Genomic DNA, 23,788 nt, shown 5'->3' on the forward strand with positions numbered 1-23,788 from the left:
AACACTTTTAATCATAGCACTTGGGAGGCAGAGATATAATGATCTCTGATTTCATAAAAATTTGATATACATTGGGAGTTCCAGGACAGCTATAACTATATAGTGAGATCCTGGCTCTTTTTTTTTTTTTTGCAAAAGCAAACAAAAAAAAGAAAGAAGGAAGACTAGAGGTGGAATATAGATTTGTAGCTGAGCTGAATGTAGCATACTAATTCACTGGAAAACTTAAGGTATATATAACCACAGACAGTTGAGTGTCCAACAGTAGAACTAAAAATCAATTTAAAAACCATTAACAAAAAATAAAAAGGAAGAAAATAAAAAAGAAATATGAATAAAATACTCCATCTTTCATCAAAGTTTGAGAATCCCACAATGTCACCTTAATTTTCTCTTTGGTTCATATGCAAATGTCCATACTCTGTGTACTAAGTAGTAAACGGACATTGTTTCTGAAATAAAAGTGACAATTTTATGTATTTATTTTAACCTTGTAGCATAATGTTTTGGAAGCTTGTCATGCAATTTCATTATTGGTGACGTGTTCTTATTTAGTACCAAGAGGTATCCTACTCTATACTCATTCCCTTGAGGGTATTTGTATATTTGTATTGCTAGCTTATGGCTGTTATGAACAATATTTCTGTGAAAATTTCTATGCAATTCATGTACACACACACTTTTAATTGTCTTGCATAGGAACCTAGAACTGTAACCATAGATAAGAATAGAATTATGCTATTTGCAAGAAAGTGGTTAGAGCTCATTATAATTATAGTAAACAAAATGAACCAGACACAGAAAGAAAAATATGTTACATTTTCATATTTTCTCTTTAGTGTAAACTATTTATCCATCTATCCATGTATCAATCTGTCTATATATAATCTATCTATTTATTCATCTATTAATGAATTACATGGACTAAAAGAAGAACTATAAAAGGGAAGATTCTGAAAGTAGCTAATAAAAAGGAACAACACAGAGTTGTAGAAGGAAGGAAACAAAAATATCACACATTGTCATCATATGCTGGTTATATATTTATCTTTGCATAGAAAACCATGAATTTGTATATCTGTGTATTTTGAAATACACAAAAAGTGGAGAGACAGAAGAGGGGCTGGAACAATGATAATGAAGGAAGTAATGTTGCAGAGGCAAAATAAAATCTACAATTGAAAACAGACATAGAAAAAGAATAATGGAGAAATGAAATCGTAGAGGTAAAATAGAATTTATAATTGAATACATACATAGATGTGTACATGTGTAAATGTCATGATGATAATCATTATTTAATTTTATTTATATTTTTATTTATTTATTTAAGTGTTGGTGGAGGGTAAAATCAGGCCACAACAGGAGATGGCAGGTCAGTGTCCAACTTGCAGGAGCAGATTCACTCTGATTAGATGGGTTCTGGAAATCATAGTTCTTCTGGCTTGAGAGCACATTCCATCACACTAGCTCAGAAGCCCAATATTTTATATGCTAGCTAAAAAATCTTTTTATATTTATTAATTAATTAACTTTGCATACTGCTGCGTTTCTCCCTCTCCATTCTCACCATTTACTTCCTCCTTCCCCTCTGTTCTCACCCCTGAAACTTCTCCTCCTTCCTCCCTTTTCAGGAAAGGTGCAGGCCTCCTATGAACATTTATCACTGCTAGGAGCCTTAGCTGGAGTCAGCCTTGTAGAGTCCTGGGAGATTCCTTTGCACTCTGTGTTTACATGACTTCAAAATCTCCCTCACTTTTCAGTATTATCTTTCAGTACTTTCTCTTTCTCTCCCACTAACCTAGTAATCTTGGAAATTAACCATCATTTTACTTTCACAGGATCCCATACAAAGACCATCACCCCCATGACAGTTGGAAGTAATTCTAGAACTCAATGTCCCGTCTCCCAAAAAAGTTGGCCCTCAGGGTTAGGGACATCATTTAGGGGGTTAAATGATGAGGATAATCATTAAATGAAGAGGACAAAGCCTCTTTCTGCCAAGCCTTAAGGTGATGATCACATCGAATTGCCAATTTGAAGGTGTAGAGAACTTCCTCTACTAAGGTTTCTCTCGCCTCCTTTCTCATAGGCGGGAGAAGATTGAAGCCAGTTTAGGGTGTTTAGCTGTTAATAAAACAGTTCATAAGTATAATTGCTATCTGACTAATTGAGGCTTTAGCTTAATAATATCAATTGATTTGTGCTCATTAGTTATAAGATGGAGTCTTGAAGTCCTTATCAGAAGTTTAACTTTATGAGTTTGTTTAAGGCTTTGAAGGCTCTTGGACTGAGTATCCTAAACTTCTATTTGTAGTAATAGTAGAGGGGATAGTGGGAGAATTATTTTGCTTATGATTATTAATGGTGGGACAACTTGGAGCCTTACTAGGTGATGATCAAATCTATAATATGATAATAGCAGTCCATGCATTTGTCATAATCTTATTCACAGTAATGCCAATGATAATCATGGCCACGGAAACTGATTAGTTCCCCTAATAATTAGAGTCACTGATATAGCATTCCCACAAATAAATACCATAAGCTTCTGACTACTACCTCCATCATTTCTTCTATTTCTAGCATCATTGATAGTAGAAGCTGGAACAGGAAAAAGCTGAACTGTGTATTCACCATTAGCCCGTAATCTAGCACACACAGAAGCATAAGTAGTTCTTACCACTTTTATTTTTACTTCGCTTAACAGGAATATCTTCAGTATTACAGAAATTAACTTCATCAAAACAATTATTAATATAAAACCACCAGCCCTAACACAATATCAAATCCTCCTATTTGTTTGATCCATCCTAATTACTGCCGTCCTTCTCCTTTTGTCCCTTCCAGTATTAGCTGCAGGTATCACTCTGCTCCTCAGAGATCAAAACTTAAATACCACTTCCTTTGACCCAGCTGGTGGTGGAGACCCCGTGCTTTATCAACACTTATTCTGATTCTTTGGCTACCCAGAGGTGTATATCCTTTTTCTCCCTGACTTCAGAATCATCTCACACATTGTTACCTACTATTCAGGTAAAAAAGAACTGTTTGATTATATAAGCATTGTATGAGCCATGATATCAATCAGCTTCCTTGGATTTATTGTATGGGCTCACCACCTGTTCACAGTAGGATTATATGTAGACGCACAAGACGCACAGTAGTTCACATCAACTACTGTAGTTATTGCAATCCCAACTGGAAAAAGTGTTCATCTGATTAGCAACTCTATATGGAGGTAATATCAAATAATCCCCCACAATACTATGAGCCCTAGAATTCATCTTCTTATTTACAGGAGGAGGACTCACCGGTATTGTACTTTCTAACTCTTCCCTAGATATTGTCCTTCATGACACATATTATGTGGTCGATCATTTCTACAGTGTCTTATCAAAAGTGTTGTTTTTACCATTATAGCTGGATTTATACACTGATATCCCCTATTTACAGGCTACACTTTACACGATGTGTGAGCTAAAACTCACTCTGCTATTATATTTGTAGGAGTAAATGTAACATTATTCCCACTACATTTCCAATGATTATCAGGCATAGCATGACACTATTCTGACTATCCAGATACCTACACTACATGAAATACAGTCTCAACTATAGGATTGTTTACTTCACTTACAGCAGTCCTAATCATGATTTTTATAATCTGAGAAGCCTTTATATCTAAACAAGAAGTACTTTATAAAGAACACTCATTCACAAATTTAGAGTGACTTCACGGCTACCCACCACCATATCACAAATATGAAGAACCTATTTCATCATTAAAGTAACCATCATTAAAGTAAAATAAGAAATGAAGTACTCAAATCTCCCAAAACTGGTTTCAAGCCAGCTTCATAACCTCTATGTCTTTTTCAATGAGTATTAGCAAATAAATTACATAACTTTGTCAAAGTTAAATTATAGACAAATCTCTATATATCTTATATGGCTTATCCATTTCAGCTGGGCTTATAAGAGACTTCCTCACCTATCATAGAATAACTAGCAAACTTTCATGATCACACATTCATAATTGTCTTCCTAATTAGATCTCGAGTGTTTTACATATTACACTCATGTTAACAACCAAACTCACTCACACTAGCACTATAGAAGTCCAAGAAGAAGAAACTATTCTTTTTATTTATTTATTAAAATTTTCTACCTCCTCTCTGCCTTCCTTTTTCCTCGCCCTCCCCACCTCCCCCTCTATTTCTAGTCCTAAGAGCAGTCAGGGTTCCCTGCACTGTGGGAATACCAAGGTCCCCCCACCTACATCCAGGCCTATAAACATGAGCATCCAAACAAACCAGGCTCCCACAAAGTCAGTCCATGCAGTAGAATTAAAACCCAGTGCCATTGCCATTGGCTTCTCAGTCAGCATTCATTGCCAGCCACATTCAGAGTGTTCAGTTTGATCACATGTTCCATCACTCCCAGTCCCTCCCATTAGATCAGTCCCACCATCTCAGTGGGTGGACGCACACCTCGTGGTCCTGACTTCCTTGCTCATGTTCTCCTTCCTTCTGCTCCTCATTACAACCTTTGGAGCTAAGTCCAGTGCTCGAATGTGGGTCTCTTTCTCTATCTCCATCCATAGCCAGATGAAGGTTTTATGGTGATATGCAAGATATTCATCAGTGTGGCTATGGGACAAGGCTAGTTCAGGTACCCTTTCCCCTGCTGCCCAAGGAACAACCTGGGGACCTCTCCTTGGACCTGGGAACCCCTCTAGAGTTAAGTCTCTTGCAAACCCTAAAATGGCTGCCTTAATTAAGATATTTACTTCCCTGCTCCCATATCCACCCTTCCTCCATTCCACATATCCCATTCCCCCAAGCTTTCAAGGAATCCTCCCCTTCTCCCTTCTTTCTACCCATCTCCCCTTACATACACCCCTCCAAACCCTATGCACCAAAGTTTTGCCCGGCAATCTTGTCTACTTCCAGTATCCAGAAGGATAACTATATGATTCTTTTGGGGTTCACCTTCTTATATAACTTCTCTAGGATCACGAATTATAGGCTCAATGTCCTTTATTTATGGCTAGAATCCACTTATGAGTGAGTACATACCATACTCCTCTTTTTGGGTCTGGTTTACCTCACTCAGTAAAGCATTTTCTATTTCCATCCATTTGCATGCAAAATTCAAGATGTCATTGTTTTTTACCACTGAGTAAAACTCTAATGTGTATTTGTTCCACACCTTCTTTCACCATTCTTCAATAGAGGGACACCTAGGTTGTTTCCAAGTTCTGGCTATTACAAATAGTGCTGCTATGAACATAGTTGAACAAATGATTTTGTAGTGTGACAGGGCATCTCTTGGTTATATTCCCAAAAGTGGAATTTCTGGGTCCTGAGTGAGGTTGACTCCCAGTTTCCTGAGAAACCGCCACAGTGATTTCCAAAGTGGCTGCACAAGTTTGCATTCCCACCAACAACGGATGAGTGTTCCCCTCATTCCACATCCTCTCCAGCATAGGCTATTGTGACGCGTTTCCTGATCAGCAGGAATGGACGATCACAAAATCAAGAATCCTTCTCAATCACAATTTATTAGAGCTCCTTGATTGAAAGGGGGAATGGGGAACAGGGATGACGAGAGAGAGAGTGAAAAATCCAAAGACAGTCGCTTTTCTAGGGTGAGAGGCTCGAATGCTGATTGGTTGATGCCATTCTACTAGGACCCAAGGCCACGGGACAGGTCAGGAGACCGAGTCTCTTGAAATGCAAAACAAGGCTCCGAGCACACAGGCCTAAGGTGGCAACAACAAAGGATATGTATACCTCCAGGCTGTAGGACTGCTGGCACTATCTGGCCAAGGCCACATCCTGGCGGCTCCCTACAGCTCCTCCTTTTATTGTCTTTAAGAGCAATAAGGCAAAACTATTTTCCAATCTGGTCCCCACCTCATGATGTGTGGACTGATTAAAGAAAAGAAAAGCAAGACACACCCTTCCCGTGCAATAGGACAACTACTTCCCTGGGAGTGCTAGGGCTGTGTCTGCACACCCTCCGCCTATGCATTCCTTCCTCTGTGTCGTGGGACTATCTGGTCCCTAGAGGGTGCAAAGGCTATGCATGTCTAATTGCCTATGAGCTCTTTTGAGGCTGAGAGCCAAACCTGGGGTGAGGATACACATTCCAAGGCTGCCAAGGCCTGTGCCACAAAGACCTTGTCTCTCCTCACTTGGGCTAGCAGGTAGAACACACAATCAAAGACATACAGCACTTCCACCTAGACACAGCATGCCAAGAATATCTCTGTTCCCACCCATTCCTAAGGAAGGAAAAGGCAGAATAGAGTCAGTCAGAAAATTGTTAAGAGATAAGAGGTTGCACAGGGTGCTGCTCAAGGTGATAACGTGAGACAGCTGCTCTTGACACCGCCCAGAGGGTCATCACTGCTGCCTCCGCACGAATCTTCCACAGCAGGACACTCAGCATCCACTGGATCATCTTTCTTCTTTATTTCTCTTGTCAGTCTCGCTGGCACCCAGATTGGATCTTCACGATTCTGAGGGAAAATGCAAATTGCTCCCCTGGATCTGGTAATTACCGGATCCGGTCCACACCATTTATTAATCAATACATCCTTCCACATGACCAAATCTCGCTCTGTAGAGCTTTCAAACAGGGCATGCCTGTCTGCTGCTGTTTTTCCAGCAATATTTTGAATTAAAAAATTAAGTGTAAAGAGTGCAAGAGAAATCCTTTCTCTGGGGGAAGCTGCTACAGTTATTCCCCCTTTTTGCTTTCGCAAAATTTTCTTTAAATTTCTATTTGCTCTTTCTATGATACCCTGGCTTTGAGGATTGTATGGTAGGCCAGTGGTATGTTCAACTTGTAATTGCTTGCAAAAGGCTTTAAAGCCCTGTGAGGCAAATGCCGGGCCATTGTCGGTTTTTAAATGACTTGGCTTTCCCCAAGCTGCCCAGGCCTCTAAGCAATGCATTTTTACATGAGTTACCTTTTCCCCTGCCAGTGGGGTGGCATGAATTATTCCAGAGCATGTGTCTACCGACACATGAACATACTTTTGTCTGCCAAACTCCAAGATGTGAGTCACATCCATTTGCCAGAGTGAGTTTGGCTTTAACCCCCTGGGATTTACCCCAATATGTGGGGGATATAATATGGTCACGCAGGAGGGACAGGCTTTTACTATCCTCCTGGCATTTTCCCTAGAGATCTTAAACTTTAAGCGAAGTGTATTTGCTGGAACATGATAAAGCTGATGGAAATCTCTAGCTAGCTGGAGTGACTCTGTAGCCACAAGGGCGAGTGCTCGAGTAGTACCATCAGCTTGAGCATTGGCCTCTACCATAGGTCCTGGCAAGAGAGAATGGGCTCGAATATGAGCAACATAAAAGGGATTTTCTCTTTTTAAAATATGTTTTTGTATTTGTAAAAGAATATTAGACACTGTACTTGAGCTGCGAATTGAGGCTGCAACCTCAAGAGAGGCCACAGCATTGACCACATATTGTGAATCTGAAATTAAATTAAATGGCTCAAGAAATCTCTGAAACACCTCCAAAACCACCAAGCACTCAGTGACTTGGGGGGAATCAGGCCGAAATTGAAAGACCACAGGTTTAGCATTTCCTGCCACCAGAGCCCCTTTTCCGGTCTTTGAGCCATCTGTATAGATAGTTAAGGCTCCTTCTAATGGGTAGGGCGAGGTAATCCTGGGAAAATACACCAAATTTTTCTCCACAAAATTTATTAAGGGGTGCCTTGGCACATGATTGTCAATAACATTAGGGAATGCACAAAGCAGGATAGCCCAGCCATCTACTGTGGCTGTCAAAACTTCTACCTGTTCCCTCGTATAGGGAATTATCAACTTGTCAGGCATTCTCGCAAAGTGGGCTAAGCAAAGCTTTATTCCCATTAATGCTTGGGCAGCCACCAAATCTGGATAATATTGAACAGATCTCGCTCCTATGGAATTTCCATGCATCCACCAGAGGGGTCCATCTTGCCATAACACTCCAGTGGGATAATTCTTTGTTTTGAGGATGCATAGCAAGATTGGTAAGGATGGATTCACTCGCTGTAATTGAGCTATAGTAATAGCAGATTCTACCCTCTTAAGGGCCTGCATTGCAGCCGGGGTCATGGCTCTAGGTGAACAGATATCAGGATTGCCTTCTAAGATGGAAAACAAAGGCAAGAGCTCAGATCGAGGTATATTTAAATATCCTCTAATCCAATTTGTATCTCCCAGCAACTGCTGGAAATCATTAAGAGTTTTAAGGTGATGGGTGCAAATAAGCACTTTCTGAGGCCTGATGCTTTCAGGGGTGATTATAGTCCCCAAAAATTTCACCATGGAAGATGTTTGTACTTTATTTGAGGCTATGTGGAGTCCTTGCTCCTCCAAAAGGGATGTAACCTTTTGGAAAACTTCCTTCAGGGTTTCCTGATGGGGGGCAGATAATAAAAAATCATCCATGTAGTGAACAATTTTCACAGTAGGAAATTGTCTCCTAACAGGATTCAATGCTGCATCTACATATAACTGACACATGAGGGCGCTATTGGCCATTCCCTGAGGCAAAGTTTTCCATTGAAACCGAGCATTGGGTTGCTCATTGTTAACAGATGGAAGAGTAAATGCAAACCTTTCCCGGTCCTGAGGGCACACGGGAATTGAAAAGAAACAGTCCTTGATGTCCAAGGAAATTACAGGCCAATTCTTTGGTATTGCTGAAAGCAATGGGAGGCCCTGCTGGGCTGGGCCCATGACCTGCATCTGAGCATTGACTGCCCTAAGGTCATGCAGTAACCTCCAACCTCCAGAAGTTTTTTTAATCACAAAAATAGGCGTATTCCAACGCGATACAGAATGTTCTAAATGTCCTAGTTCTAACTGTTCTTGTACTAATTGTCTTGCAGCTTCCAGCTTTTCCAAGGAAAGGGGCCACTGAGGGACCCATACCGGCTTATCTACTAGCCAAGGGATGGGCATTGTCTTTTGTGTGGAAGCTACAGCTTCAGTGGCCCCTATGAAAAACCCAAGCCTTTTCTATCTAACTTGGAGACAGTCTCAATAGGATTCTGTCTACCTTGGAGACGTTTACCAAGTCCCTTATTGGGAACATAGCCCTGACGTGCCATCATTTGCTTACTGGTATCAGAATAATCATTTGTAAGTCTCAATCTCATTTGAGACTGCACATCCCTGCCCCATAGGTTGATGGGCAAATCAACCACAAAAGGCTGAAAAGTCCCTCTCTGATCTTCTGTTCTCCAGACTAACTCCTTAGCACTTATATGCGGTGTTTGTGCATACCCCAGCCCTTGAAGAGACTGGGAGGCCTGTTGTAAGGGCCAGAATTTTGGCCATGCTTGGGATCTGATGATACTTTTATCTGCTCCAGTATCCACCAGGCCTGAAAAAATCTTTCCTTCTATTTCTAAATTTAAGATTGGTCGCTGATCAAGCTCCAAGGATAAACAAGCCAAATCTACTCCCATGGGAGCAAGGCTTTTGTCCTTTAAGACAAGCCCCTCAGCTGGAAGCTTATTACGCCCTGAAGGCAGAACTAAGAGTTGAGCTATTCTGTCTCCTGGGGCGATGGAAACTACCCCGTATGGAGAATGGCAAAGAATTTTAATGCAGCCTTCATAGGCAGGGTCTATGACTCCAGGATGGACTATCAGGCCTTTCATAATTGAGGATGAATGTCCCAAGACTATGCCAACAGTATCTTTTTCTAATGGCCCAAACACGTCTGTTTCTATGACCTGAACTCCCATATCCTGAGTTAATAGCAGTTCGGAGGTGGCACAGAGGTCCAGCCCTCCGGAGCCTTTGGCTGCCCTTCTTGTTGGGACAATGGAGTCATCTCGGGGACTGCCATCGTGTTCTGAATTGCCCCAAATATTTTTGGGCCCTGGGTGCATGGGCCCCTCAATTCGTTTTTTGACAATGACTGAATAGGCATAGGAATAAGTTGTCCATTTATATCCCTAACTGATCTGCACTCATTAGCCCAATGTTTCCCTTTCTTGAATCTGGGACAAATGTCTGGCTGCCTCTGCGATGTTGCAGCTGAGAGCCCTGAAGAATCTGAGGCATTATGACTACTGGAACATTGTTTTTTGAAATGCCCCAACTGTCCACATTTAAAGCATGCCTTTCCCTTATCTCCTCTGACACCTCTGGCAGCAGCAAGCATAGCAGCTGCCAGCCCTGCATTGGTTAGAGACCCCCCAACTTCACGGCAGGCTTTGATCCAGGCTTCTAATCCCTTTCCTTTTACTGGACCTATTTCTCTTTGACATTCCTTGGTGCTTTGCTCAAATATTATTTGCTGGACAAAAGGCAATGAAATATCTAAATTCCCAAACATTCTTTCAGCTGCCTCTGTCATCCTAGCCACATAATCAGAGAATGGCTCTGCAGCACCTTGAATAATCTTGGTTAAGTTACCAGCTGTTTCACCTTTATTAGGGAGTGATTTCCATGCCCTATAATGAATCTCACTAACCTGCCTATAAACCTCCCAAGGATAATGATTCTGATTTCCAGCAAATGCCCCCTGTCCAAGAAGTATATCAGCCGTCCACTCTGGGTGGCCGCCTTGTATGTTAATGCGCTCTTGGGTCTGAGCCTTGTCCTGGACTATAGATTTAAAATCCAGGAACTGCCCTGCTGGAAGAGCTGCTCTTGCAATCTCCTGCCAGTCTGTAGGAGTCAGCGCTACTGTAACAATCCTTCTCAATAATGCGATTGTATAACTGGCATTTGCTCCATAATTTCTCGCGGCTTCAACCAAGTCCTTCAGCTGTCTGTATGGGATTGGTTCATACCACCTATTATAATTCTGTGGCTCCTCAAAAACAGGAAAGGCAGCAGCCAGTTGCGACCAAGTTTGCCTTCCTATGAAGCTGTGACCTTCTGTAGCTACCTGCTGGTACATGGGTGGAGGGGCGGATGGGGGAAGGGCAGAAGGTACTGGCGCCTCGTCTCTTCTGCCCTTTGTAGTAAACACATTATCATCACCCCGCCTTCGGCTACCTCGCTGCTCTTTCTCAGATTTAGCAGCCGCTTCCTCTAGTTGTTCTTCCTCCTCTGATAAATCTAAATCTACAAATTCTTTCACTACTAAAGCTATGGGGCTTCTCTTCCCCTTTTCTCCTTTTCCTATTCCCAGATCCTTATCTTTTAATTTTTCCTTTTTCTTTCTAGGCCTACACTCTTGTTCCTCCTTCTGATCTGATTCTGAAAAGCTGTCCTGATGTTTCTGTAATGCCTTGCGACCCTGTTTTAATATCTCTATATTACGTTCTTCCTTCAAGCAGTCCCGCACCATCCTCCAAAAAGGAAGTGTGCCTCTCCCAATATTTCCTTCTGCTTGTTCCAAATCCCTGCCTAGCTTATTCCAAGATGGCAAAGTTAGGTCACCTGAAGCTGCAAACCAAGGTGAGACATCAACAATGTCTTTTACGATGTTAGCGACAGTGCTAGAAGAGATCTTTAAATCACGCTGTCGCAAAAATGCCTGGATTGAGCGATAAATCTCCCTGGGGTTTGAACTGGCTCCATAAGAATTGCCCATGATGTGCACTTACCCCCTGGGCTAAAGAAAAAAACCTCCTTTTTACTTACAAGGAAGTCCTTTTAGAAAAATGCCGCTTGATCTACTGCGGAATTAGTTTTACTTTTGACTAGAGCTGCAGTCACAGCAGCAACAAAGGCACTCACCACCTGGTTAATCACAGCGCAACCCAAAGCAACAGAGAAGAAGGAATGCAAACATTACCACTCTGGACCAGCCTTAGCAATCAGCATACATCTGGAGGATTTCCTGACGTCAGTCACAGCTCTTTGCGTTGAGTTCTGAATTCTGCTCCCTCCTTGGCTTGTTCAAATCTGGCGTCCCGGGTTTCGGCACCAAAATGTGATGCGCTTCCTGATCAGCAGGAATGGACGATCACAAAATCAAGAATCCTTCTCAATCACAATTTATTAGAGCTCCTTGATTGAAAGGGGGAATGGGGAACAGGGATGACGAGAGAGAGAGCGAAAAATCCAAAGACAGCCGCTTTTCTAGGGTGAGAGGCTCGAATGCTGATTGGTTGATGCCATTCTACTAGGACCCAAGGCCACGGGACAGGTCAGGAGACCGAGTCTCTTGAAATGCAAAACAAGGCTCCGAGCACACAGGCCTAAGGCGGCAACAACAAAGGATATGTATACCTCCAGGCTGTAGGACTGCTGGCACTATCTGGCCAAGGCCACATCCTGGCGGCTCCCTACAGGCTATCATTGGTGTTTTTGATTTTAGCTATTCTGACAGGTGTAAGATGGTATCTCAAAGTTGTTTTAATTTGCATTTCCCTCATAGCTAAGGAGGTTGAGCATGACCTTAAGTGTCTTTTGGCCATTCTAATTTCTTCTGTTGAGAATTCTCTGTTCAGTTCAGTACCCCATTTTTTAATTGGGTTAATTAGAATTTTAGTGTCTAGTTTCTTGAGTTCTTTGTATATTTTGCAGATCATACCTTTGTCTGATGAGGAATTGGTGAAGAGTTTCTCCCAATTAGTAGGTTGCCTTTTTGTCTTAATAACAATATCCTTTGCCTTATAGAAGCTGCTCAGTTTCATCAGGTTCCATTTATTCATTGTTGCTCTTATTGTCTGTGCTACAGGGGTTCTACTTAGGAAGTGGTCTCCTGTGCCGATGTTTTGTAGACTACTTCCCACTTTCTCTTCTATCAGGTTCAATTTGGTCAGATTAATATTGTGGTCTTTAATCCATTTGTACTTGAAGTTTGTGCATGGTGATAGAATGGATCTATTTTCATTCTTCTACAAGTTGACATCCAGTTATGCCAGCACCATTTGTTAAAGATGCTTTCTTTCTTCCATTGTATAGTTTTAGCTCCTTTGTCAAAAATCAGTTGTTCAAAGGCTTGAGGATTAATACCTGGGTCTTTGATTCCATTCCATTGGTCAATATCTCTGTTTTTGTGCCAATACCAAGCAGATTTCATTACTGTAGCTCTGTAATAGAGTTTGAAGTTAGGAAAGGTAATGCCTCCAGAAGTAATTTTATTGTATAGGATTGTTTCAGCTATACTGGGTTTTTTGTTTTGCCATATAAACTTGATTATTGTTCTCTCAAGGTCTGTGAAGAATTTTGTTGGGATTTTGATGGGGATTGCATTAAATCTATAGATTGCTTTTGATAGAATTGCCATTTTTACTATGTTGATCTTCCCAATCCAAGAGTATGGGAGATTCTTCCATTTTCTGGTATCTTCTTCAATTTCTGTCTTCAAAACATTAAAGTTCTTGTCAAATAGATCTTTCATTTTCTTGGTTAGAGTTACCCCAAGATACTTTATGCTATTTGTGGCTATTGTGAAAGGTGATGTTTCTCTGATTTCCTTCTCTGTATCTTTGTTCTTTGTGTATAGGAGGGCAACTGATTTTTTTGGAGTTGATCTTGCATCCTGCAACAGTACTAAAGGTGTTGATCAGTTGTAGGAGTTCTCTGGTAGAGTTTTTGAGGTCGATAATGTACACTATCATATCATCTGCAAATAATGAAAGTTTGACTTCTTCCTTTTCAATTCGAATCCCCTTGATCTCTTTATGCTGTCTTATTGCTATGGCTAGAACTTCAAGCACTATATTGAAGAGGTATGGATAGAGTGGACAACCTTGTCTTGTTCCTGATTTTAGTGGGATGGTTTTGAGTTTCTCTCCATTTAATTTAATGTTAGCTGTCGGCTTGCTGTATATTGCTTTTATTATATTAAGAATGACCATTGTATCCCTAATCTCTCCAACACCTTTATCATAAAGGGGTTTTGAATTTTGTCAAATGCTTTTTCAGCATCTAATGAAATGATCATATTTTTTTTTCCTTCAGTTTATTTATATGGTGGATTACGTTGATAGATTTTCGTATGTTGAATCAGCCCTGCCTCTCTGGGATGAAGCCTACTTGATCATAATGTATAATTTTTTGGATGTGTTCTTGGATTCTGTTTGCCAGTGTTTTATTGAGAATTTTTGCATCGATGTTCATGAGTGAGATTGGTCTGTAATTCTCTTTCTTGATTAAGTCTTTGTGTGCTTTTGGTATCAGGGTGACTGTAACTTGATAAAAGGAGTTAGGCAATGACTCTTCTGTTTCCATTTTTGTGAAACACTTTAAGGAGTATAGGTATTAACTCTTCTAGGAAGTTCTGATAGAATTCTGCATTGAAACCATCTGGTCCAGGGCTTTATTTGGTAGGGAGGTTTCTGATGACCGCTTCAATTTCCTTGTGACTTACAGTTCTATTTAAACTGCTCACCTGGTCTTGACTTAATTTTGGTATATGGTATTTATCTAAAAAAGTGTCCATTTCTTTCACATTTTCCAATTTTGTGGCATACAGGCTTTTATAGTAAGATCTAATGATTCTCTGAATTTCCTCTGTGTCTGTGGTTATGTCCCCCTTTTCATTTCTGATCTTGTTAATTTGCGTGTTCTCTTTTTGCTGTTTGATTAGTTTGGCTAGGGGTTTGTCAGTCTTGTTGATTTTCTCCAAGAACCAGCTTTTTGTTTCATTGATTCTTTGGGTTGTTTTCTGTGTTTCAATTTTGTTGATTTTAGCCCTCAGTTTGATTATTTCCAGTCTCCTACTCCTCCTGGGTGAGTCTGCTTCTTTTTTTTCTAGAGATTTCAGCTGTGCTGTTAAGTCTCCAGTGTGTGCTTTCTCTGTTTCCTTTATGTGGGCACTTAGTGCTATGAACTTTCCTCTTAGCACTGTTTTCATAGTGTCCCAAAGGTTTGGGTATATTGTGTCTTTATTTTCGTTGAATTCTAGGAGGACTTTAATTTCTCTCTTTATTTCTTCCTTGACCCAGGGATGGTTCACAGGTTGACTGTTCAGTTTCCATGAGTTTGTAGGCTTTCTGGGGTTAGAATTGTTGTTGAATTCTAACTTTATTTCATGGTGATCCGATAGTACACAGGTGATTACTACAATTTCTTTATATCTATGGATGTTTGCTTTGTTACCAATTATGTGATCAGTTTTTGAGAAGGTTCCATGAGATGCTGAGAAGAAGGTATATTCTTTTCTGTTTGGGTGGAGTGTTCTATAGATGTCCGTTAGAACTATTTGGTTCATTACATCTGTTAATTCTCTTATTTCTCTGTTAAGTTTCTGTCTGGTTGACCTGTCCATTGGTGAGAGAGGAATGTTGAAATCACGCATGATTAGAGTGTGGAATTTGATGTATGTTCTGAGTTCTAGTAATATTTCTTTCACATATGTGGGTGCTTTTATATTAGGGGCATAGATATTCAGGGTTTAGACTTCAATTGTTCCTGATATGAGTATAAAGTGTCCATCTCTGTCTCTTCTGATTGATATTAGTTTGAAATCAATTTTGTTAGATATTCGTATAGCCATGCCCGCTTGTTTCTTTGGTACATTTGATTGGAAAACCTTTTCCCAACCCTGTACTCTGAGGTAGCGTCTGTCTCTGTGTTTGAGGTGTATTTCTTGTAGGCAGCAGAATGGTGGATCTTGATTTCATATTCATTCTCTTAATCTGTGCCTTTTTATAGGTGAGTTGAGTTCATTGATATTAAGTGATATTAATGATCAGTGATTGTTGACTCCAGTTATTTTTTTTGTGGGTTGTGTTTGTGTTTTTCCCTTCTTTGAGTTGTGCTGGTGGACGGTTGTCAGATGCTTGTGTTATTGTGGGTGTTGTTGGCTTCCTTGGTTTGTAATTTTCCTTCTAGTATTTTCTGTAAGGCTGGGTTTGTGGCTATGTATTGTTTAAATCTGTTTTTGTCCTGGAGTATCTTGTTTTCTCCATCGATGGTGAATGCAAGTTTTCCTGGGTATAGTAGTCTGGGCTTGCATCCTTGGTCTCTTAGTTTCTGCAGCACATCTATCCAATACCTTCTGGCTTTCATGGTTTCCATTGAGAAGTCATGTTTAATTCTGATAGGTTTCCCTTTATATGTTGCTTGACCTTTTTTCCTTGCAGCTCTTAATCTTTGTTCTTTATTCTGTATGTTTTGTATTTTGATTATTATATGGCGAGGGGATTTTTTTTTTTATCCAGTCTATTTGGTGTTCTGTGTGCTTCTTGTACCTTCATAGGAATATCCTTCTTTAGGATGGGAAAGTTTTCTTCAATAATTTTGGTGAATATATTTTTTGGACCTTTGAACTGCAAATCTCCTTCTTCTACTCCTATTATTCTTAGGTTTGGTCTTTTCATGGTGTCCCAGATTTCTTGGATGTTTTGTGTTAAGAATTTGTTGGATTTGTTTTGTTCTTTAATCAGTGAGTTTATTTCCTCCAATGTCTGAGATTCTTTCTTCTATCTCTTGTATTCTGTTGGTAATACTTGTCTCTGCAGTTCCTTTTCGTTTACCCAGATTTTCCATATCCAGCCTTCCCTCGGTTTGTGTTTTCTTCATTACCTTCATTTCATTTTTCAAGTCTTGAATTGTTTCCCTTACCTGTTTGATTGCTTTTTCTTGTTTTTCTTGGGTTTCTTTGAGAGATTTATTCATTTCATCCACCTTTTTGTTTGTTATCTCCATTTCTTTATGGCAGTTTTTCAACTCCTGTTTAAGTTCCTCTATTATTTTCATATAGTTCCATTTAAAGTTGATTTCTTCTATTTCTTCTGGAGTAGAGTGTTCAATACTTCTTGTTTCATGATCCCTGAATTCTGGTGATGTCATGTCGCCTTTCGGGTTGTTGGGGGGAATTCTTGCACTGGCGCCTGCCCATCTCTTCCTTCAAAAACAGCCAGGCGAGTCTTGGTATCTTGGTCCAACCTTTGCTGTGACTGACTCTGGGAGGATCTCCTCAGTGCAGGCGCAGGAACTGTTTCCAGTTGGCCAGTCTGAAAGGTTGTCCTCAACACAAGGACAGGACTCTTGGAGTTCTAAGGACCCCGCAGACAAAAGGGCAAACTCGAGGCAGAGGGGAGAGTTTTGCTTTGCCAAGAAGCCCCTGCAGCAGGAGCTGGAGAGGCCCTGTACTCCTCTCTGGGGCTCAGTGCTCCTTTCTCGGATGTTCTGCCCCGTCCCGGGATGGCACCCACTCACTGGCCTGAAAGGTTGTCCTCAGCACAGGGACAGGACTCTTGGAGGTCAAAGGACCCCGGAGACAAAAGAGCGAACTCCCCCGCCATTATTCTTTTTTTGTTTTGTTTTGTTTTTGGTTTTTGTGCCCCAAACGTTTTTATTTTTTTAATTTTTATTTATTTGTTATTATTATTTATTAAAATTTCTACCTCTTCTCCGCCTCCCTTTTTCCTACCCCTCCCCACCTACTCCTCCCTCTAGTCTTAAGAGCAGTCAGGGTTCTCTGCCCCATGGGAGGTCCAAGGTCCTCCCCGCTCCATACAGGTCTATAAAGGTGAGCATCCAAACAAACCAGGCTCCCACAAAGTCAGTCCATGCAGTAGAATAAAAACCCAGTGCCATTGCCCTTTGCTTCTCAGTCAGTCTTCATTGCCAGCCACGTTTAGAGTGTCCATTTTTATCACAGGCTCCATCAGTCCCAGTCCAGCTGGCCTTGGTGAGCTCCCATTAGAACAGTCCCACTGATTAATCTTATACTGATTGCCCTCCCCCTCTTCAAATTGTTTATATAATAGACAAAATTACTAACTCAGCCCTTATAGTGGAAACCATGGGCCACCAATGATACTGAAGTTATGAGTATATTATGAAGACCTCTGTTTCAACTCATACATAGTACCAACCACCAACTTGAAACTTGGAGAATTACATGTACAAAGTAGATAACTGAGTCATTCTTTCTATAGAGATTCCTATCCAAATGCACATCTCATCTGAAGACATCATACACTTGTGAGCCAGCCCATTCCTAGGTCTAAAATTGGATGAATCCCAGGATGACTAAGTCAAGTCACCATCTCATCAAATTGCCCTGGCCTATTCTATGGACAATGTTCAGAAATCTGCAGATCCAACCACAGCTTTATACTTATTGTCCTCAAAAATGTCACTCTCAAAAATTTTGAAGACTGATCTTTATCAATATTTTAATCACATTATGATGCTTAGAGCATTAACCTTTTAAGTTAAAATTAGAGATGCCAAAACTCAGTAGTGTTATGCCACAACTAGAATTATAATAAGTGAACTATGAGAATGTAAATTTTGACAAAGGGAAAATGTATGAGTTATTTGGGATTGTTTATTCTTTCAAATTTTGTACCTGTCTAAAGTTATTTCTAAGTACATTTCATTTGAAATTAAACTGACCATACTTTATCTCTTATATGATAGCATTTTTTTCTAATATACTCTCAGTCAGTGATCATAAATGGATGGGAAATAGTGGATACAATCTCCAAAGCAAACCCTGTTTTACTGGGTAGACAGACTTTACCTGTGTTTATTTAATGCACAATTGTTCTCAAAATTAAAATTGATTTTGTAAAACTACTTATTCAAGTGGCATCAAAACTTTCAAAAATCCAGTTAAAATAGAGTTTTACAGTAGTGGTTATAAAATCATTTTAATTTTTCTTTGTGTTTCTGTGTGTGTGTTTGAAGCCACACTTATTTACAACATTATTTCTCATCTTGGATTTCCTAGTCAGTGTTGCACATCAACATTACTTATGACATTAAAATTCTTATTAATATCATTTTTCCCAAAGAAAGGTCAAGTAGTTGCAATGTATAGAATACATGCATAGGGAAGGTATTTTAAATAAGCATAATGCGACACAACCTAATAATATATGCCTCTGTTCAAAAGTTTAAAATAGACAAGAATTAGTATCAATTCATTTTATTCGAAAAAGTGAGAGAGAGGGGGATTAAAAGTGTATAGTACAAGGATGAGTTCTGTCATTCCCAACAACCTGAAAATCTGGAAGAGATACACAAATGTGAGACCCCAGCACTATCGTGTGATTGGAGACAGCAGTAGAGACAAGGCAGACTTGAAAAAATATGACAAGATCCAGGCTATGTGCTACATGCTGCTGGTATGTGGATTCTTTCCAAGAATAACTCCAATTAAAAAATAGAATTAAAACTTAAACTTTCCATGTACAGGAAACTCAATTACCAGCTGAAAAACTGGCAAGTGTTAAATAGAAGTTTCCAGAACACCATCTTCTAAGAGAAGTTCTTTCTATCACAGGAGATAATGAATTCCTGTGAGACAAGTATAAGATATAAAACTGCAGAAATCTGAAAGCATACAGCTTTAAACACTCTTTTAAGGTAGGGCACAGATGCTTCCTCATTGAAAGACTGACCAGGATTGAATCCATTTAAATGGTCTTTGCAATTTTGCTTCCTCCTACCTTGCAGAACCAGAATTAGGAAGCAAAAATAATTTCTCTATATAATGCATTATAAGCATCACAATTCATACTTTTTCTGAAATAATTTTAACTTGGTGGAATTGGGGAAGATTTTCTTCTGAAGACACTTCCTTAACACAGGTCTATTTGATAGTAAGTTATCTAAGGAGTTTCTTAGCAAATGTATTCATATATTTCATAGTAAAGGTTTCTTTTCTCTAGGGGAAGTCTCACTGAATGTGATATTGATGTGAACACTGAACACTCACAACTTTGGTCAAGATCATTTCCAACTGCTAAGGTATGATTTTCAAATGTGCTTATTGGATATTGTGAGTTTATTTACATATGGGAATCACCTCCCAATGTTCATCAAATACAGTCACAAAGGTTTACCTATTCATCTTACTTTTTATAATTTAACAGATAAATGTTTTACCATTATCCTTTGATAATGTGAAACTAAGAAATAAGACAATTAATAAGACCCACCAATCTATTAATAATTGGAATAAATCAAGAGGATAAAATTATTAGTTTTGCCTTTCACTCACAAGTCCTAAAGGTTTGTATTAGTTGCACTATTATTGAGTTCTTGATTAAAAGCACAAACACAGATAACTCACTGTGAGACCCATCTCTGTGACTTTTTAGAAAGTAAGGTTGAGGAGGATTGTTCTTCAGTTCATGACAGGGCCAAATGTTTTTCATGCTTTTGCCCACTCACTTAAGCTTATCCGTTAAAGTATACACAACTATACAAAAACAACTTGAAGCCTTATGCTTGTCACCATTGTGTATGTTTTTCTACTTTAACCAATTCTCGTGATATACTATAAGGCAGATTTCATTCTATAAACAGATGATGAAGCACCTTTATGACTTGCAAGAAACTGAATGTAAAATGAGAGTAGTAACAAGAGGGAAAGCTGACTTCTTACTTGCTTCTGACAATTCTTGAATGGATATGTTAGGTCCCTGCTGCAATAGTTTTTAATGGGTTACCAAAGAATTCTGGGATCCCATTTTATAATGATGTTACGGAAAAGTGAGCTTAAGTTAGACCAAGATAAAGGAACAGTTTCAAGAATCCAGTAGCATGCATTTCTTAGTACTTGGAATGTACATATGTCATAAATTATTTACATGTTAACTGACAAAATTGGTTGTATGAAGTTGTCACCAAAATTATATGAAATGCTATGAAGTGTTATAACACATTCAGAGCATATTATAAACTAATAATTGTATAAAATGACAGTTATTAAGCTTAATGTTAGCATTTTAGTAATAATATTTATTAAAAAATTGAGAGACAAAATTATGTAAGAATGATAATAATCAAAGTCAACTTTTCTTCTGATTTCTAGCATAAAAGCATTAACTTCTCTAGTTTTATATTATATAATTATAAAATTGTTTTATAATTAGAACCTTATGTAACATAATTACATGTAATGTTATATAATTGTAAAAATAACTATAAAAAGTGTAGAAAAGAATGAGATTTACGAGCAAATTTATTTGCAAACAGGACTGAATAAGCAAACACCTTTAAGAAACTACTATTAAAAGACAGTAGAATTTGTCAATTTATTTAATATTGACATTGAATTTATACATGGTTCTATCCATCATTTCCTTACTTCTAAACTAAGTAGCAGCAGATACATAGGATATTATGACTATTAAAAAAAATGAGGAACAATGTGCAATACATAGGAGAAATACTTTGTTATAGCTATTACAATACTTTCATATATGTAGTGAATTATTATGCATTATTTATAGCAATTGATTTATTTCTTTATAAAATAGTCTTATTATCATGACCTATATATCCATTAATAAGTCAGTTTAAGTGCTCATTAATATTTATTTTGGAAAAAGTAAATGAAACAATATTTTTTTAGATCCTGGTAGTTTGTTTTAAAAAGATTGAATCATAACTAATTTTCGTAATTTTTTTACAAAACAGAATATCTTTATCAAGTAATGAAAAGAAAATATGACAAATAGTCTAATAGTTGAGCTCCCTTCTCTGGATTTGATGGAGAAGTGAACTCAATTCTGTTTCTTTCAAGGCACAAAAGTCAGTTTACTATATTGTCCTGAGTTTTTTCTTATTCAAATGACTTGTTAGTTTTCAAATTATATTTTCAATTACCTTTTTTGGTTTCTTATTTCGTAAGTTTAAGAACCGAAATATTTAGCTTCACATTGGCGGTCATTACTTTGATCCTCCACCTATATGAATCTCTTCACCCCCAGCTTTATTTACAGAAGTTCTTGATGTTTATACTCTTTACAGTCGTCTTCATCCAGTCATTCAGGAGTCAATTTGAATAACAAAAAGTATAAAGAAATAATTTTTTGTTTGTGAAGAAGAACATGAAGAACATCCAAAAATTTTACAATTGAGTAGCACTTGAATGCTAAATATGAAAATGCAGAAATTAAATGAAGTTAAGGATGCATTATTTTTTCTGGCAATGTGATTAACTATTCAATGAGGCAAATGGAAAAAAGGAACGTGACTGAATTTGTTCTTTTGGGTCTCACACAGAACCAAAACATGCAGAAAATCATATTTGCTGTGTTTTTGATTATCTACATAGTCTCGGTGTTGGGGAATTTACTCATTCTGGTCACTATTACACACAGTCGATTGATAAGGTCCCCTATGTACTTCTTCCTTGCCTATCTCTCCTTTATTGATGCCTGTTATTCTTCTGTCAATAACCCTAAACTGATTTTTGATTCACTTCATGAAAAAAAGACTATTCAATTCAATGGATGCATGACCCAAGTCTTTGGAGAGCATTTCTTTGCAGCTGCTGAAGTCATCCTGCTTACTGCAATGGCTTATGATCGCTACGTGGCCATCTGCAAGCCCCTGCACTATGCAACCATCATGAACCGAGTAGTATGTAACCTGCTAGTGGGGGTGTCATGGATGGGAGGGTTTCTTCATGGAATCATACAGATCCTGTTCATCATTGATTTACCTTTCTGTGGCCCTAATGTCATAGATCACTTTATGTGTGATCTGAACCCTTTACTTGAACTGGTCTGCACTGATACCCACATTCTGGGGCTCTTCGTTGCTGCCAACAGTGGGTTTATCTGTCTATTAACATTTCTCCTTCTTTTGGGCTCCTACACAGTTATCCTGTACTCATTAAGAAACCATAGTGTAGAAGGGAGACGCAAAGCCCTCTCCACTTGCATCTCCCACATCACAGTGGTTGTCTTATTCTTCTTGCCCTCCATATTTGTGTATATGAGGCCTGCAGTCACTTTACCTATTGATAAGGCAGTTGCTGTGTTCTACACAATGATAACTCCCATGTTAAACCCTTTAATCTATACTTTGAGAAATGCTCAAATGAAAGATGCTATTAGGGGATTGTTAAATAGAAAAATTCATTCAGAAGACAAATAAATCTATTTCTTTTCAAATCAGAAAAAGGATTCAATGTACATTTTATATTGACTCTATTAAGAACATTTATAGCATGAAGACTAAAACAGCTGTTGTTTATGGGGTGGCCTTGAAGAATGCAGAAATAAGAACTATTGAAAGGAGAAACCTAACACAATCTAGGTTAGAATTTCACTACTGTGATCGCACACATTTCCTATCTCTAATGCCTATTCAGTACTAATTTATTATTCTGTATCAGCTTAGAAATTGATGGGACCCACAGGGCTATTCAGATCAGGATATTCTGATTTCTGTTTCTATCATATTCATTATCTAACTGTACAAACTGTGCCTTTTGAAGTTGAGTATTTGCTACTGGTTCCTACCATGTAAAACCCCATTAGAAATTTTTTACTGTTACATCCTGGTTCTGTTATTTTTTTTATTCTGTATGTTCCCATTAACAGTAAAAAGTGATAATAGAAATATTCATGATACATTCTCTTAGTTATAATTATCTTTCTCATGGTTTTTATCAAAATTATGTCCAAGCTCTGTTAGGTTGAGTAGTAAGATTTACATGATAAATGTCATTAACATTCCTATTCCATTGATCCTTGAATCTCTCCATCATCATCTGTGGATGATGGAATTATGAATATTGCTAATTTACTCACTGTTGACTCTCCTTTTTACCTATACCACAAGTAAATATATAAACAATGACCTCCTCATTATGTGAGTTACAACATTAAATGCATGATCTTGATCTAATGAGTCTGTATAGTTAAAGCTTATTTGATATAGTGTGAAGTTTGTTGCACCATAATCACACATTTTCCTAGTTAAAGTAAACAAATCATGAAGTTCTTTGAAATGTGGTACACTTGGATCAAACTGTACTTACTCATAGGGTCTTGCTAGGAGTAGAGTATACTTATTGTTTCAAATAACGTGGTGTTTTGGGAGTGATTTATATAAGCTATTTTCTTTAAGCTTTCAAAC

At 38.6% G+C, this 23,788-nt stretch overlaps 2 protein-coding genes across 4 annotated transcripts in view; one reads left to right on the top strand and one right to left on the bottom strand.

The window, feature by feature from the left end:
* The window catches only part of LOC125399285 (olfactory receptor 4C6-like), a 71,234-nt gene that overhangs the window by 30,645 nt on the left and 16,801 nt on the right, over positions 1-23,788 (bottom strand). The gene's annotated exons all lie outside the window — the stretch shown is intronic.
* LOC125399287 (olfactory receptor 4C46-like) lies at positions 21,866-22,801 on the top strand. Its single transcript, XM_048432768.3, has one exon. It carries the CDS (start codon positions 21,866-21,868, stop codon positions 22,799-22,801), a length of 936 nt encoding a protein of 311 aa, XP_048288725.2.

This window comes from Myodes glareolus, chromosome 3 (assembly GCF_982192425.1).
Source record: "Myodes glareolus chromosome 3, mMyoGla1.1, whole genome shotgun sequence".
Classification (NCBI taxonomy): domain Eukaryota; kingdom Metazoa; phylum Chordata; class Mammalia; order Rodentia; family Cricetidae; genus Myodes; species Myodes glareolus.

Coding starts and splice junctions, on each gene's coding strand:
- LOC125399287 (XM_048432768.3), top strand. CDS start 21,866: ATGAGGCAAATGGAAAAAAGGAACGTGACTGAATTTGTTCTTTTGGGT.